At 36.9% G+C, this 14,468-nt stretch overlaps 1 protein-coding gene across 2 annotated transcripts in view; it reads right to left on the bottom strand.

Annotated features, from left to right (window-relative positions):
- Positions 1–1,181: 1,181 nt before the first annotated feature.
- ABCD3 (ATP binding cassette subfamily D member 3) overlaps positions 1,182–14,468 on the bottom strand; it is a 68,281-nt gene continuing 54,994 nt past the window's right edge. Inside the window, exons 17-24 of one of the 2 annotated variants that reach the window (XR_013999459.1) lie at positions 13,972–14,049; positions 13,804–13,869; positions 13,617–13,706; positions 12,754–12,873; positions 6,691–6,795; positions 5,159–5,215; positions 2,528–2,940; positions 1,182–2,331 (exon numbers count right to left, since the gene is read on the bottom strand). Coding sequence is in view for 1 of the 2 variants with exons in the window: in XM_081146213.1 (XP_081002339.1) it covers positions 2,863–2,940; positions 5,159–5,215; positions 6,691–6,795; positions 12,754–12,873; positions 13,617–13,706; positions 13,804–13,869; positions 13,972–14,049 (594 nt within the window). In the remaining variant the exon portion in view is untranslated. Of the gene's footprint in view, positions 2,941–5,158; positions 5,216–6,690; positions 6,796–12,753; positions 12,874–13,616; positions 13,707–13,803; positions 13,870–13,971; positions 14,050–14,468 lie in introns of both variants that reach the window. The other variant, XM_081146213.1, reaches the window with a different exon arrangement.

Below are 14,468 nucleotides of genomic sequence, written 5' to 3'. Positions count from 1 at the left end.
AAATGCTAATCATTAAGAAAGGGGGAAAGAGGTGATGGGTGGCAGAATATGCCACCCCAAAATATGCCATTTTGGCATAAGGACTATTTTGAGCTAAAGGCACTCAAAATAAAATTTTAAAAATAGCAGGCAAAAGAAGGGCACTCTGACTCTCCTATTTCTCTTCCTGAAAACAGGAGATAAAACCCCATATGGAAGATGTCCTCCCTGAACCAGAAGGAAAGTAATGTTCTTAACATCAAGGACAGGATGGTGACACTCGAGAATTCTACACAAACTGGATTAAAAGAATTCTTACCTTCCTTGAGCCTCCTCACATAGTTTACTTTTCCACAATTGCCTCTCTTTGTTCAACCTAGTATAAAAGCCTTTAGGTTCTGCCACTGCTTTGGGTCTTCATAAGGATGAGGGCTCCAGTGTCACGTAAAACTTAAACTTTTATGATTTTCTCCTGTTAATCTGTCTTACGTCAACTTAATTCTCAGGCCCAGCCAAAAACCCTACAAGGAGAAGTAAACTTTTACCTCCCCTGCAGAGGCAAACCCTAGGTACATTTTATTCATGTTTGCTAATGTATAGCAAACAACCTTAGTTGTTTACATCCCTATTTTCTCAGTATATAAAACGTAGAAGCTTGGTATGCAACAGAATGATACACTTCATATGCAAGTGTGTTGCTCATGGAAATTCTTATTCTTTAGTTTATTCTTCAGATTAAACTTCCAGTTCCCAGTGCAATGTATACCAGATGCTCATAGGAATTATGGAGATGTTCTGTGGTCAATCGTGTTTTAGAAACTCGCGGGCCTTCTCAGAAACACCCATCTGTTATGTGCACTGTGACTCTCCAGGAGGCTCCTCCTCCGTGACTCAGGTGTGAGGTACTTTAATATTTGTTAAATTTAAAAAGAAAACAATTCTAATGGTAAGAATCCATTATAGAAGGAATTGGGAAGCAGCTATTAGAAAGGTTAGGGTAATCCAGAAATCTGACAATCTCAAACTTTCCCCAGGCCTTAAAATCTTTCCCAGGACCAGTAATATATTTTAAGGTTTCCTGGCTATTTGGTAGCATCTATGAGGTACAATAAAGTTTTAACTGGCTTTTCTAAAAGAGAAATTCATTTCATTAAATCCACATATGTCACAACTTTTCAAAAAAGAGACATTGGGTACAAAAAGAGCTTTCTGAATGTTAATTTATTTTTGTGTTTTTCAAGTCAAGACCGTATGAATTGCCCATTGTTTAGATACCAGAATAAAAAGAACAAGCAAAGGGTGTACAGAATATCTGGTTTTAAAAAAAATCTGAACAGAAATTAAGTATACAGGTTTGTTAAAGAGAGTGGTAAAAACTGAATGTTATGTATTATGGAATCAGTACATCAAGTTTTGCTTTAGTAGCCGATAATTCTTATAACTAATTCTGTAACAAAACAAAACCAGTTTTGCAGAAACAAGAATAAAGAATGTCCCTTTCTGAACCCCAATTTGAAAAGACTGATTTCACATCGAGTTTATTGATAATATTCCGTTTCAGTTCTCACTGTGCAAATAATACATGTGGTCATTAATGGTGGTATGGTGAGGTGAAATCGATTTCTTAGGATAGTTCAACATAATAACCCAAATATTAAAAAGTTATTAAAGATTCATGGAGATGAACCAGTACCTAGGGAACATAATTCACCCATGTGCATAATAGTTTTGTAACATTTTTAAACATGAAATCACAAAGACAGTGATAATGTTGCATACTCAGTGCATTCGTTCATACAGTGCATTCCTATGGCTCATTGGGAGTTTACACCATGTAACCACCACACTTCTATGAATGGGCTCTTATGTACACAAACCCATCCAGTTCTTTAAAAACATCTAAACATCTTTTCAGACCTTGAACTTGACATTTAAGGACTTTGTGTTTCAATATCCCAAACATTGGGAAGATTAGGTGTGAAACATAGTAACTGCCCCATGAGCAGGACTGGGTATACTTTTGTAAGAACCCTCAAAACAACTCAATACTGCAGGCTGAGAGGGACACATTTATTATTTGGCCACAGAAAATTCAAATGGCTTTCCTGGAGTCAAATGTACCCCAAGACATATACAAGGAATGAGCATAATTGTGGCAGCTAAAGAAATCTGCCGCTGTGTAATAAACGCTATTATGCAAAGATGCTGTACGCTTTGATAACACACTATGATTTGTTTGCTTCCCACCATCATGGGGCACAAGAAAATGAAACTCAAGACTATCTTGTTAGAACAGGACACATGATGACCCGTTTTAAACAGGGTTCTTCATTTAAGGCAGGGGTGGGGAACCTTTTTTCTGCCAAGGGCCATTTGGATATTTATAACATCATTCACAGGTTATACAAAATTATCAACTTAAAAATTAGCTATGAAAAAAGCTCCTAATTTTATTAAATTTCGAGTTCCACCTGCAGTTGACTTGGCAGGGCCACATCAAATGATTTTGTGGGCCGGATGTTCCCCACCCCTGATTTAAGGAAAAGACAGATCCACAGGAGTCAGATTAACTGACTCCCAATGGTTTACATCCCAGGATGAATCAGGTTACACTGATGTAAGCCCAATTTAATTTAGGCAGTTTTTCAACCACAAGAATAACATCATTCTTAGTACATATTAATAATTAAACCAACATATACACAATTAGCAATATTCTATATAATATTAAATGTTTTAACAACTTGTTCTCGATTATTTTATATTTAGTTAGTTTGTTGCTTGGTTTAAAACAAAAAAGCCCAACTTTATTTTACAATGTACTTTGCATTTCTAAGTGTATCCTGTAATTATTTCATCGAAGCAGGTACCGTTCTCCAGATTCTAAGAGCCAAACTCAACTGTATCTTCTGTTATCTGTTTAAATTCATAATTGCCTCTGCCATCCATATGCAGGTAGTACTATAGGAAAGAAGGGGGGAAAGTCAATGACTAAGAGAATTTCCTTCTTGTCAGGAATTTCTGTAGAAATTATTATACAAGAAAATGATTAGAAATTATTACTTTAAGACACTAAAACTTTTAAAAAAGTTTGTACACAGAAATGCATACAGCTCTCCAAGGTAAAACTAAATAAAGAAGTCTGTTCTTTTTAAAAAGAGCAACAATGCAACTCTGGAATTAAAACACTAGACTCCCTTGCTATTTTAAAGGAACCAAATCTATAAGCATCCCACAAATTAAGAGTGTTTCTGTAACTCCACAACCAAGGACCTGAGCTACCACAAGTGAAATTGCACCAAGTGCAAGTCTGTTCAGTCAGGCAGTCTTTAATGCTTCTGTGATGTTTCCTAGGTCAGCTTGGAACCTCTAACTAAAGACTTTCTGTTTGTTTGTTTTTGGATTTGGCAGAGGAGGAAAGGAGCTATATAGTGTGCCTATATTTCCCATCTGATGAACACACTCAGGACAGTGGTTAATAAAGCTTTCTGTTCAGTGGCTTTCTCTCTGCAGAAAAAACTTGTTTTCCCATTTTCCATATTGTTATTTCTTAGCTATTCTGGCCTCTAACTTTGTTGTTCTTCCTGTCACCCTCTTTCACATGATCACTGGCCTGATGGTTATTTTGCTACTTGTCTACATGTATCTCCAGAAGAAGAGAAGAGGTAGAATTCAAGACCTCTCACTGTCCTGTGGCTGCTAAGTTTACAAACTTCTAAGAAAACACAAAGGCTTGCCCTGGCAGGGTGGCTCATTTGATTGGAGCATCTCCCGTACACCAGAAGGTTGTGGGTTCAGTTCCTGATCAGGGCACAGACCTAGCTTCCGGTTTGATCCCCAGGTGGGGTGAGCAAGAGAGGCAACTGATTGATGCTTCTCTCTCACATCTCTCTCTCTTCCTCGCTCTCTCGAATCAATAAACAAATGCTCAGGTGAGGATAAAAACAAAACAAAACACACAAAGGCTTGGATATATTTTAAATTGCTCTGACTTCTAGTTATTCAATCTCTCAATCAATTCATGAAAATATTGGGAAATTATAATGTCATAAGATAATAAAAACTATCTTTTTTGTTGTTGTTAATCCTCACATGAGGATTTTTTTCCCATTGATTTTTTAGAGAGAGTGGGAAAGGTTGGGGGGGAGAGAGCAGGAGGGGGAGGGAGAGAGAGAAAGAGAGAAGGGAACATCAGTGCGAGAGAGTCACATTGATTGGTTGACTCCTGCATGACCCCAACCTGGGCCAGGGATCGAACCTGCAACCCAGGTGTGTGCCCTTGACCAGGAATCAAACCCAGGACCCTTCAGAGTGCGGGCTGACGCTCTAACCACTGAATTACACCAACCAGGGTAAAATAGCCTTTAAAAGCCACAGCATAAACCTCACTAGAATGTCTTTGTAAATTACAGTGACTACCTAAAGAATTCTACTTTATCATGGTGTAATGATCAACAGAGCTGACCTCACTCAGTTTCCTTATCCCCCTGATCGACACTAAAAATGTCCCTAGACTTTTTGGGATCTAATCCTTCCTAAGACTCTTTTCCCTTCTGTCAATAGTGGATGGTAAGAAAAAGTTTACTTAGCCACAGTTGTGATAAAATTATGCAAATTTTAGTCAGTTATTATATAACAGTGATTTATAAAACTGGAGAACCACTAACTGGTTCTCTAATATTTATCATATATAACAAGTGATTGTTTATATATAATATAGCTTTCAAAACCGTCAACTACAAAAATATTTAAGAAAATCATTTTTCACTTTATAAAACTGAAACAGAATCACCCTTTTCCCTTAAGGTACATGTATAAAAGGGAACACACACCAGGAAATCACAAACCTCCCTAACCTGTGTGGCTCAGTGTTAGAGCATCGGCCCTCACACTGAAGGATCTTGGGTTCGATTCCTGGTCAAAGGCACGTACCTGGCTTGCAGGTTCAATCCCTGGCCTGGGTCCAGGAGTGTGTGGAGGCAACCAACTGACGTGTCTCTCTCACATCGGTGTTTCTTTCTCTCTGTCTCTCCCCCTCCCTCCCTTCCACTCTCTCTAAAAATCAATGAAAAAATATAGCGTGATAAAAAAAAAAGAAATCTCAAACCATAATCACTCGAATTCACATATTTAAATGAAATATACTTCCACTGTATCCTTCAATGTAAGAAATACAAACCTCATGGTGTTTCCAAAGAGACTTCCTATGGGACACAGTGAAGAGAGTAATGCCAACCTAATACAAAAACAACGATTTAGGTTTATATCAATAACACAGAGTACAATTTAAACTACTCTAGATATTTTAAACTATAAGATGACAAGCTTCAGTAGCTATAGTTAAAAAATCAATGTCAAAGAGAAAAAATTACAACTAACGCCAAATGTTCAAGGTGATACAAAGCACAGGCCATCAACTACATAATGAAGACTAACAGGTATCAAGAAAGTTGTTTAAGGGAAAAAATACCTGAACTAATAGGTACTAGCATTGTGTATTATTTTGTTTTCATGATTCTACAATAATTGGATTAGATCTTGACTTAGTGAGGCATTCTTTATAAGAGAATTACTAAAGTCAAGATACATAACAGGAGAACTACAGCTTACCTGGGGACTTAGAGCCTATAGCTAGACATAAAAGGAAATCACATGACCAAAATTATGAGCAAAGGGCCTCTACGTCACTGATCAAATACAGACTACCTGGTTTTACGTGTAAGAGAATACTGCAAACACCTCTAATATCTATGAACCTGAAAATCTGTATGGACAAATGCATAAAAAATTATAAACAGCCCAAACTGATTCAAGAATAGAAATCATTAAAGAAACAATACCAGCACAACAGTTAAAATCTTCCCACGAAGATGAATGTACCAAATTTACTTTTCATCAGTGATGTCAACACTTCTCAAACTTTAATGTACATTTGAATCATCTGGACATTTTGTTAAAATGCAGACTCTGATTTAGAACAGTGTGAAATTCTCCATTTCTAACAGGCCCACGCCCACAGGTGATGTTGATGCTGCTGACCCCTGACCACTCTTGGAGCAGCAGGAATTCATAGTTTATGTGCTACTTGGCCTTTTATATTTATTGCAAGCTCCCAAAGAACAGTTACAAAATGTTAAAAGACTCCTGTACTTCATTTACTTTCATACATTGTTACTGGATTTTGCTCAACATTTTGTAGATGGTAGTGACAATCACACACACACACACTGAGACTACTGAATAATTACTTAAAGAATGGAACCAATATAGACAGCCCCCGAAAAGGTTACTAAAAGCAGCTTTGGTAAAATATTGCCCAGGCCAGAGGAAAAATGGATAAATTGAAGCTGCCAAATGATTACTGTTGCGTTTTCTTGATTAAAAAATCAAGTTATATTTAGATAAAGTTAATGGACCAAATTAAGAAAATACCAGTTTATTAACTCTGAGGTAAAAGGCAAATAAATTTAAATATATTATTTATTTCACATCTAAGATGTGGCTAAAGAGAATTACATAGAGAATTCATTTACTTTTTCTTTCGCTCACATCTATTATCAGTTTAAAATCTTTGCTAAAGCAAGATATCATCCTTTGATAGTAATTTTGTTACTATAACTCAGAATCTTCTCTTTGGATAGCTATCTGGTTGGACACAGAGTAAACCAGGAGGGGGACATGGACCCTCACACTGCGAACCTGCACACTTACCTCTCGACAGTGACTGTAGATGAAGCCTTCCACATCCACACTCACTGCGCTTGTGCACTCATCCAAAATAGCAAACTGGGGTTTATGATAAAATAATCTTGCCATCTGAAGCACAAAAAAGAAATATTTTGTATAATCACATGCAGAAGTTAATAAGCTAAAATAGATTTACTTTAAACTAAGTATGCATTTACAGTCTTGTAAATCAATTATGAAAATCATTCTAACTCAAGAAATCTATTTCCCAGAAATAAAAATAATATAAATAAACCTATTTTTTTTTTGTCTTCCTGAACAAAGAGAGAAATGTAATTCATGGGAAATATTGTTCAGAGTAAAACAAAACTTTTAGGATTGATATGAGGTGAAGTTGAGTTTTAAACTAATAGTAAAGCAAGTTCTCTACACAAGGTTAAACGGTACTTATTTTAACCAAATCTTAGAATTCAGACTTATAAATAGCTCAGGTGCAAAAATGTGTCTACCTTTAAATATTTTGTTGCTTAAGTAATGCCCATTAACATTAAGCTACCAATTAATATTCCCACCAATAATTTTTGAGTGCACCTGTTTTATCCGCTTGCTCATTTTTTAAAGCCTCTGCTAATTTATAAGTAAAAATTAAGATCAAGATTGTGATGGCTTATATTTCTTTGATTAGCAGGAATGATGAACATTTTCTCACATTTACTTTCCATATGTGTTTTATTTTCTGGGAATTATTTATTCAGATCCTTTATCTAACAAATATTCCAATTTGTCATCTGCCCCTAACAATGATCTCCAGGTTGAAAGACCAATGGATACTTTTCTATCCTTCCCCAATTTATCTTCTCTCTTCTCTGCAAAGGTCAACTCATGTGACCACACCCTCCTTCTGGAGAAAGTGACAGTGAAAACGCGGTCTTAAGCTTCTTCCCCCTTCTTAGGCTGCTTTCTCAGTTTCTTTTCCAGCATTTCCTCTCCCACTTAACCATTAAATGTCAGGGGTGCTCAGAGCTAACTCTCTTTTTCCTATATTGTATCTCTCCAAGTGATCTCATCAAATATATTTATATTCAAATATTATTTACATTTGTAGACTCCCAATACATATCTCTCATTCACACTTCATCTTCTAATTTCCAGATTGATATATAAAAATTCCTATTTGATCTTTCTACTTGGATATCTCACAGGACTCTCAGATTTTAAAAATCTAAAACTCATATGGATTTTCTAGATTTTCCCATTAAAATCCATTCATCCATCACTCCCAATCTTAAACATTTCAGAAAATGACACTATCAAATAGTTGCTCAAGCCAGAAAGCCCTGAGTCCTTGATCTTTCTCTGTGCCTCCTCCCTTTCACGCCCCATGCCCCTCATTTTTAGTCTATTTGAGTAAGTCCTGTTGCATAGAGCCCACTCACTCTTCCCACCTCCACAATCATGCCTTTAGTCCAGAACACAATCATCTGCCTGGATGACCACCAATAGCCTCCTATGTCCTCTTTTGCTCTTCTCCAATCCATTCTCCATGTCACCCAGAGAGGGTCTCAGACATGTAAACTGCAGACTTTCACTCTTCCAATTAAAACCCCTGAACAACTTCCCGTTTCACTTAAAACGCAACTCAAATTCCTTACCGTGGCCCACAAGGCCCTGCACAATCTTATACCTACTCACTCTGGAACCTCCACATTCTAGCCAGCATCAACTCCTCTTGACTATCAGGACACAAGGTCTAGTCTTAGGCATTAGAGGCTCAGCACATTTTCCTTATGTCTCAAACGACTTACTCTGCTCTTTGCATCCTTCAAATTTCTGCTAATGTCACCTCCTCTGACAACGTACCTTGACACCTCTGTCAATCCAAATGGGTCCCTCTATAGCATCTCTGCAGCACTTCATATGCTGTGCCTTGTATTTGTCTGTGTCTTTGTCTACTTCCCTAGGCTACAATATTCACATAAGCAGAGACCCCATTTAAATCAGTACTGTACAACCAATACTTTATATGTAAGAAACTGATAAATGACTAAAACATACAAAACAGATTTCTTGGGGTTTATACCTATTTGTATGAGGTGAGGAAGGGGAAGCAGCCAGTATATACTATCAAAAAGTACAGCTGTGCAGAGAAAGAAAGGTATGGGCTACTTGGTTAAGGCCAAGTTTACTCTTTAGATCAGAAAGATCTGAAAATTTCTTTTTGAAAGAGAAAGACTAGAAGAGATTAAATATAGAGTGTGTGTGTGTGTGTATATACATGCCAGTATAACTAAAGGAAAGGGATGTGATAAAGTCAGAGAAGAAAGGGTCCAAAAACAAAGATAAAGGCATTTTGCTTTTTTCAAGACAAAGGATGGCATACCCTTCATAGACAGTGGAAGTAGGGAGGTCAGGACAGCCAGTGAAAAGCTAATTAAGAGGAGTGATTATCTGAAGACATTCCACAAATGCCCCTCCTCTGTGTTCCCACGGAACTCTTTGCATTCTTTCACCACCACATTGTGTGGAAATTTTCTCATGTGTGTCTCTCTCTACTATGCTGTCAGCTACTTGATACCACAATATAAGATTGCAAAGTGAATACATACAGGGTGGACCAAAAGTTTACAGTTGCGAGCACGTAAAACACAGAGTTTATTCTTGTATTATTATTTATTATTTTCCAAACTGCAAACCTACTTTTGCCCCACCCTTACAAACACTGCAGTCACTCTGCTACCTGATCTTGACAAGCCACCCTCCGCCCACCCACACAACTTTAATTTTTATTAGCTGTCTTTGCTTGGCAAGCTACATAATTGCACTATAGTTCAATTTCTTCTGTAAAATGGGACACTCAGAGTTGTTACCTTACAGGACTTGATGTGGAAATTAAATGAGATAACCTGTGTAAAGTGCTTAGCATGCCGCCTCCCATCTATTAAGCACTCAATAAAAGTCAGCTGTCGTTTCACCGAGCAGCTTCTCTTTTCTTCTTTAAGCAGGAAGCAAGTTATTTTGCTGAGAGTGATGGAGTAAGGTAATGGGGTAGAAAGCCTTTGGTAGTTTTTAAACAATTATGAAAAATGAAAGGAGGGGGCAAAAATAAGTAAAATGATGCTGAGCCACGCTGTGAGCCTCTGGAAGCCTGGAAACCATGGAAGTGTGGCAGCACCAACTCATATCATTCTAAGTTTCAGCTGGGCTCAGAAGCCTGTGCACAGAAATGCCAAGGGAGCCAACTGCTCTTGGATTGGGGTTCAGGTAACATGAGAAAACAAAAAGTGAGGAAGGAAGTTAAGGGGAAGAGATCACTTGTGTATTCCTTTAAGAAACACCTCCTGCATACCTATGTGCCAGGACCCATGCTAGGCCCTGGATTATTAGGTCTGTACTAGACAGAAAAAGAGGCAGAGTCAGAAGAGAACAGATCAACTGTAAGAAAAGGGAGTGGTCAATATTCAAGAAATAGCAGAGAGTTTGAAGGAGGATAGTTTACAATTAGGTAAAAGAAAATTTTTTGTAATTAAATGGATTGAAAACCACTAAAACTTTTATGGCAGTGGTATTGCTGGTACGGGGGTTTTGGCCCCTCTATAATTTTATAAATATTCCAAGTTTTCTATCATATATATTTTTTCATAATTCACAATAAGAAAACCTATTACTAAATAGAAAGAGCAAAAACAGTGGAGTGGGAAAGATAGCTATCACTCAGAGAAATAAGATCTACCAACTTATGATATTAGGTGGAGCAACCCTGGCTGATGATGGGTGGGCCCAAATGGGTACAATGAAAGGAAATGTCACTTGAGACATCAAGGGACAATGAGAGGAGAGAACTGGACAGGCGGCCCACCTGCACATTGAAGGCTATAACGTTCTGGTTAAGAGCAAGTGTGCTGATGTCAGAGTCACCTGGCCCTGAATCTCAGTTCTGCCGCTCTGGAGCTGTACGGCTGCTTAAGCTGGCCAAGTCTTACCCTTGCCTGGACCTTACTTCACAGGGCTGCCAGGAGAATTAAACAGGACCTGCCATTCAAAATCAATTTCTCCTCATCATTATCCCGGTGCACTTTTTTGGTAGCTGTAGGACTGTCTTGTATTACAGTTAGTTGAGAATATCTGGATCTAGATTATTAAGGGCAGACACCTGGCTAATACTGAACTCTGTGGAAACTACACCACAATTAAATTATGCTGTATACTGTTATAATAATGGAATAATAATTTTATTTCCCCACATTTATACTAAAGGAAGTTTAAGAATTTGTCACCAGACCTCCCTTTATTCAATAGTATTATTCCATTCCCTCAAATTCAAATCCTGACTCTTCTCACCCAAAAGTTCCTTTGGTTCATTTGTTTTACACAAACCTTAACTCTTATAAATTCACTATTTTGGGTGGTTAAACCTTTCAAGTCTGTTTTTCCTAAAAATTATAATTTTCATAATTTATAAACATAAATTTTTATAACTTATAAAAACTGTCTTGTCTTCCCTCAACGTTTTACTTTGAAAGTTTTTAAGCCTACCAAAAAAATGAAAGACTAGTAAAATGAATACACACGTTGTTCACCCTACTTCATCCATGTTAATATTTGTCACATTTGCCTTTCCTCTCTCCCCAGAAACCCTCTGAAAACAGTAAAACAATGTGCTGTCTTACAAACTTCCTGTTCGATTCTCCAGACACTGGCCCACACAGAACACAACCTCAATGGCCTGGTGACGCAGCAGTGTCACGGGTAAGCTTTGTCCCTTTTCCAAACAACTCTATCATCGTCCATCTTTTCTCACAGGATTACTTCCCCACTCCCTTACTCTTCAAGGTATCTTCTCACTCCTGTAGGCCTTGACTTTCTTATCTTCAAATAAAAACTGCCCCCTCTGTACCTTTAGACCGCACACAGAGTTTATTAATTATGCATTCATCTTTCTTTCCCTGAGTTTCCATTGCGTCCATTTTATGAATCTTGACTATCCTTCCATTTTTTTTGCATAGCACAGAAATTTAAATTTGTTCTTTTGACTTGCAGCTATTCCTACAGCCATCCTCTAAACTGATTCAAGGAATGCCCAAACACCTCAAATTCTCACTCCTTCAGCCTTTATTCTGAGTATGGCTGGCATCTCTCCTTTCTTTTGTTTATGGTTCATTCTTCACTCTAAATTAATCTCATATTACAGCACTCGCCAAACAAATCACAATATTAGGTTGATATTAAATTCCACAGGATGGGCATGATTTTGGAAATAACAACATGCAAAGTCAGGAAGTAGGAGGCAACAATAAGGTAGAATATAACCTGAAGATAATGAATAAGAATTTCTGCAATAAACCATTTCTTTTGCTGTCTTTCCTTGGCTGCAGTTTTTCCTAATTTCCACAAGATTAACATTCTGGAAAGAAAAATTTCTCTGGATCTGCTCACACTATGGTATGTACAGTTAGAAAAAGACTCTTTAAAAAGTTATCACTCTTAACAGAGTACTCAAAGTATCACTCTTAACATGTAGTGTTCTATAGTCATGTTTGACTAAGTTTAGTTAAACATAAAATTAAAACAGTTCCTCTCCAATGTTTTTCTATAATAGGAAAATTTTAAAAATCTAAATAACTTTAGGTACCAGATACTGAGCCCTGAAACAAGGATACATATAATGGCAGAGGAAGGGGCAAGAACAGAATAAAGAATAAAATGATAAAATTAGTGCTGATCATCTACTTCAGAGAGAACAGCCTGAGTAAGACAAAGAGATGTCTATAGGGAAAAGATATTGCACGAGATCTCATAACCCAACCAGAATTACCATATGTCCCAGGATCAATGTGGTACTAAGTTTCCTCAATTTTTATAAAAATGGATTAGTGGTATATAATTGGACCTGCAGCCTTTCCTTTCATAGGAAAATTCAAAAATTTTTCAGAATTCCAAATTTACATGCAAGTTACTTTCAAGCACCTTTTATTATCATTTAAATGAAACTACACTAAAATAATTGCTCATTGAAAAGTCTAAAGTAAAACTGTGCCTTGATTAATCAACCAGTTGCATTGCTGTGCAATGTCTTCAGAGTATACTTACTGCCATTCTTTGCTTCTCTCCACCACTGAGTACATCCATCCAATCCTGAACACTGTCCCAGCCTCCTTCACGTTCAAGGATATGACCCAACTGGACATTATCTAAGTAATCCTTCAGTACCTTTCAGCAAAATGATTAAAGATGAAATCAAGCTTATTATGAACCAACATTCTCTATCTTGCTTTATTTTTTAAACAAAAATCACTAAAATTCTCTTGCATCATTTAAAGAGGCACATTTCACACAAAAATGTGGCACAAAGGTTGCCCTGAACCCTTGACTTCCTATCTATACTAATTATGACAAAATAGATCTAACAGCTTAAGGAGAAACTACTGTACATAATTAAAGGGCAAGGGTAGTGAGAAAGCAAACAATATTGTAAACAAGGTTAAACATTCAAGAAGTCATATTTAAGCAAAGTGGTGAACATCTTACCACAATTTGGAAATTATAACTACTGTCAAGGCTTTAGAAGGCTTTACCAGTTAGGATAAACTACCTGGCATTAAAAATATTTAACTGCCCTGGCCACCATGGCACAGTGGTTAGAGCACTGGCTTTCGCACCAGACGGTTTCAGGCTCAATTCCTAATCAAGCGTACGTATCTAGGTTGCAGGTTCAATCTCTGCCCCCAGCTGGGCGCATACAGGAGGCAACCAATCAATGTCTCTCTCTCACATCAATGTTTCTCTCTCTCCCTCCATTCCTTCCACTCTCTCTCTAAAAAAATTAAAATAAATTAAAAATATCCTCACTCCTTGGGTGAGGATTTTAAAAAAACACAGAAACTTAACTGATTAAGGAAAAGAATCTGAAAGAGTATTTTCAGCAGGTTTGGGATAGGTAAGCCTTTACTTACAAGGTCAGATATCCCTTTCCTTTTCTGGTCTTCTCTTCCATCTGGATATATCACTTGGTCTCGAAGTGTTCCAAGGGTCATATAAGGCCTCTGATAATAGTAGAGCAAAAATCATTAGAAGCCAATTTTTAAACAACAAATAAAAGTATCTTTAAATCAAAGATTACAGAATAACTCAAGGGCTTACCTGAGGAACATAAAATAACTTTCCCCTCTCAGGTTTAGTCAGACGTCCTCCAAAGAGAGGCCATAACTATAAAAGGAAAGAAGTGGGGAGGAGCAGTTGTAAATTTCACAATGTGATAGATCATATGGCAAAATAAAACGGAAAATTTTGAGGCCACCTTGTACTTACTTCACCAAGAACACGGAAAAGTGAACTCTTCCCACAGCCATTTGGACCACAAATTAGAACATTGGCCCCAGATCGAACCTGAAAGAAAATTATGAATTAATAAATAATTTAAATAGATTTAATCAAATGAATTAAACAGATTAGAGTGACTCTATAAACAATGAACATTTCCTCAGAGTCCAACTGTTCTTCGTTAATGATAAGCTTTCTGTTTTGTCTATAAATGTGATATTTAATAGATACAGTGGAGGGTATGGTTGAAGGGACCCTTCATTTTTGTTTACTTTTAAAATTTACTCACGCTTTTTAATTTAAAAATCATTACTAATATTATCAAATTAATCTCAGAGTACAAAGGGCTAAAGCTTAAAAATTTGAGAATTCTTGAAAACAACCAATATGTATGTATATGAATATTTTTTAATTTTTCTTTTTCAATTACAGTTCACATTCAATATTATTTTGTATTTGTGTCAGGTATACAGCATAGTGGTCAG

The sequence above is a fragment of the Miniopterus schreibersii genome (assembly GCF_964146895.1).
Source record: "Miniopterus schreibersii genome assembly, chromosome: 8".
NCBI lineage: Eukaryota > Metazoa > Chordata > Mammalia > Chiroptera > Miniopteridae > Miniopterus > Miniopterus schreibersii.
Note: the sequence above shows the minus strand (reverse complement) of the source record. Positions and strands in the feature narration are given on the sequence as shown.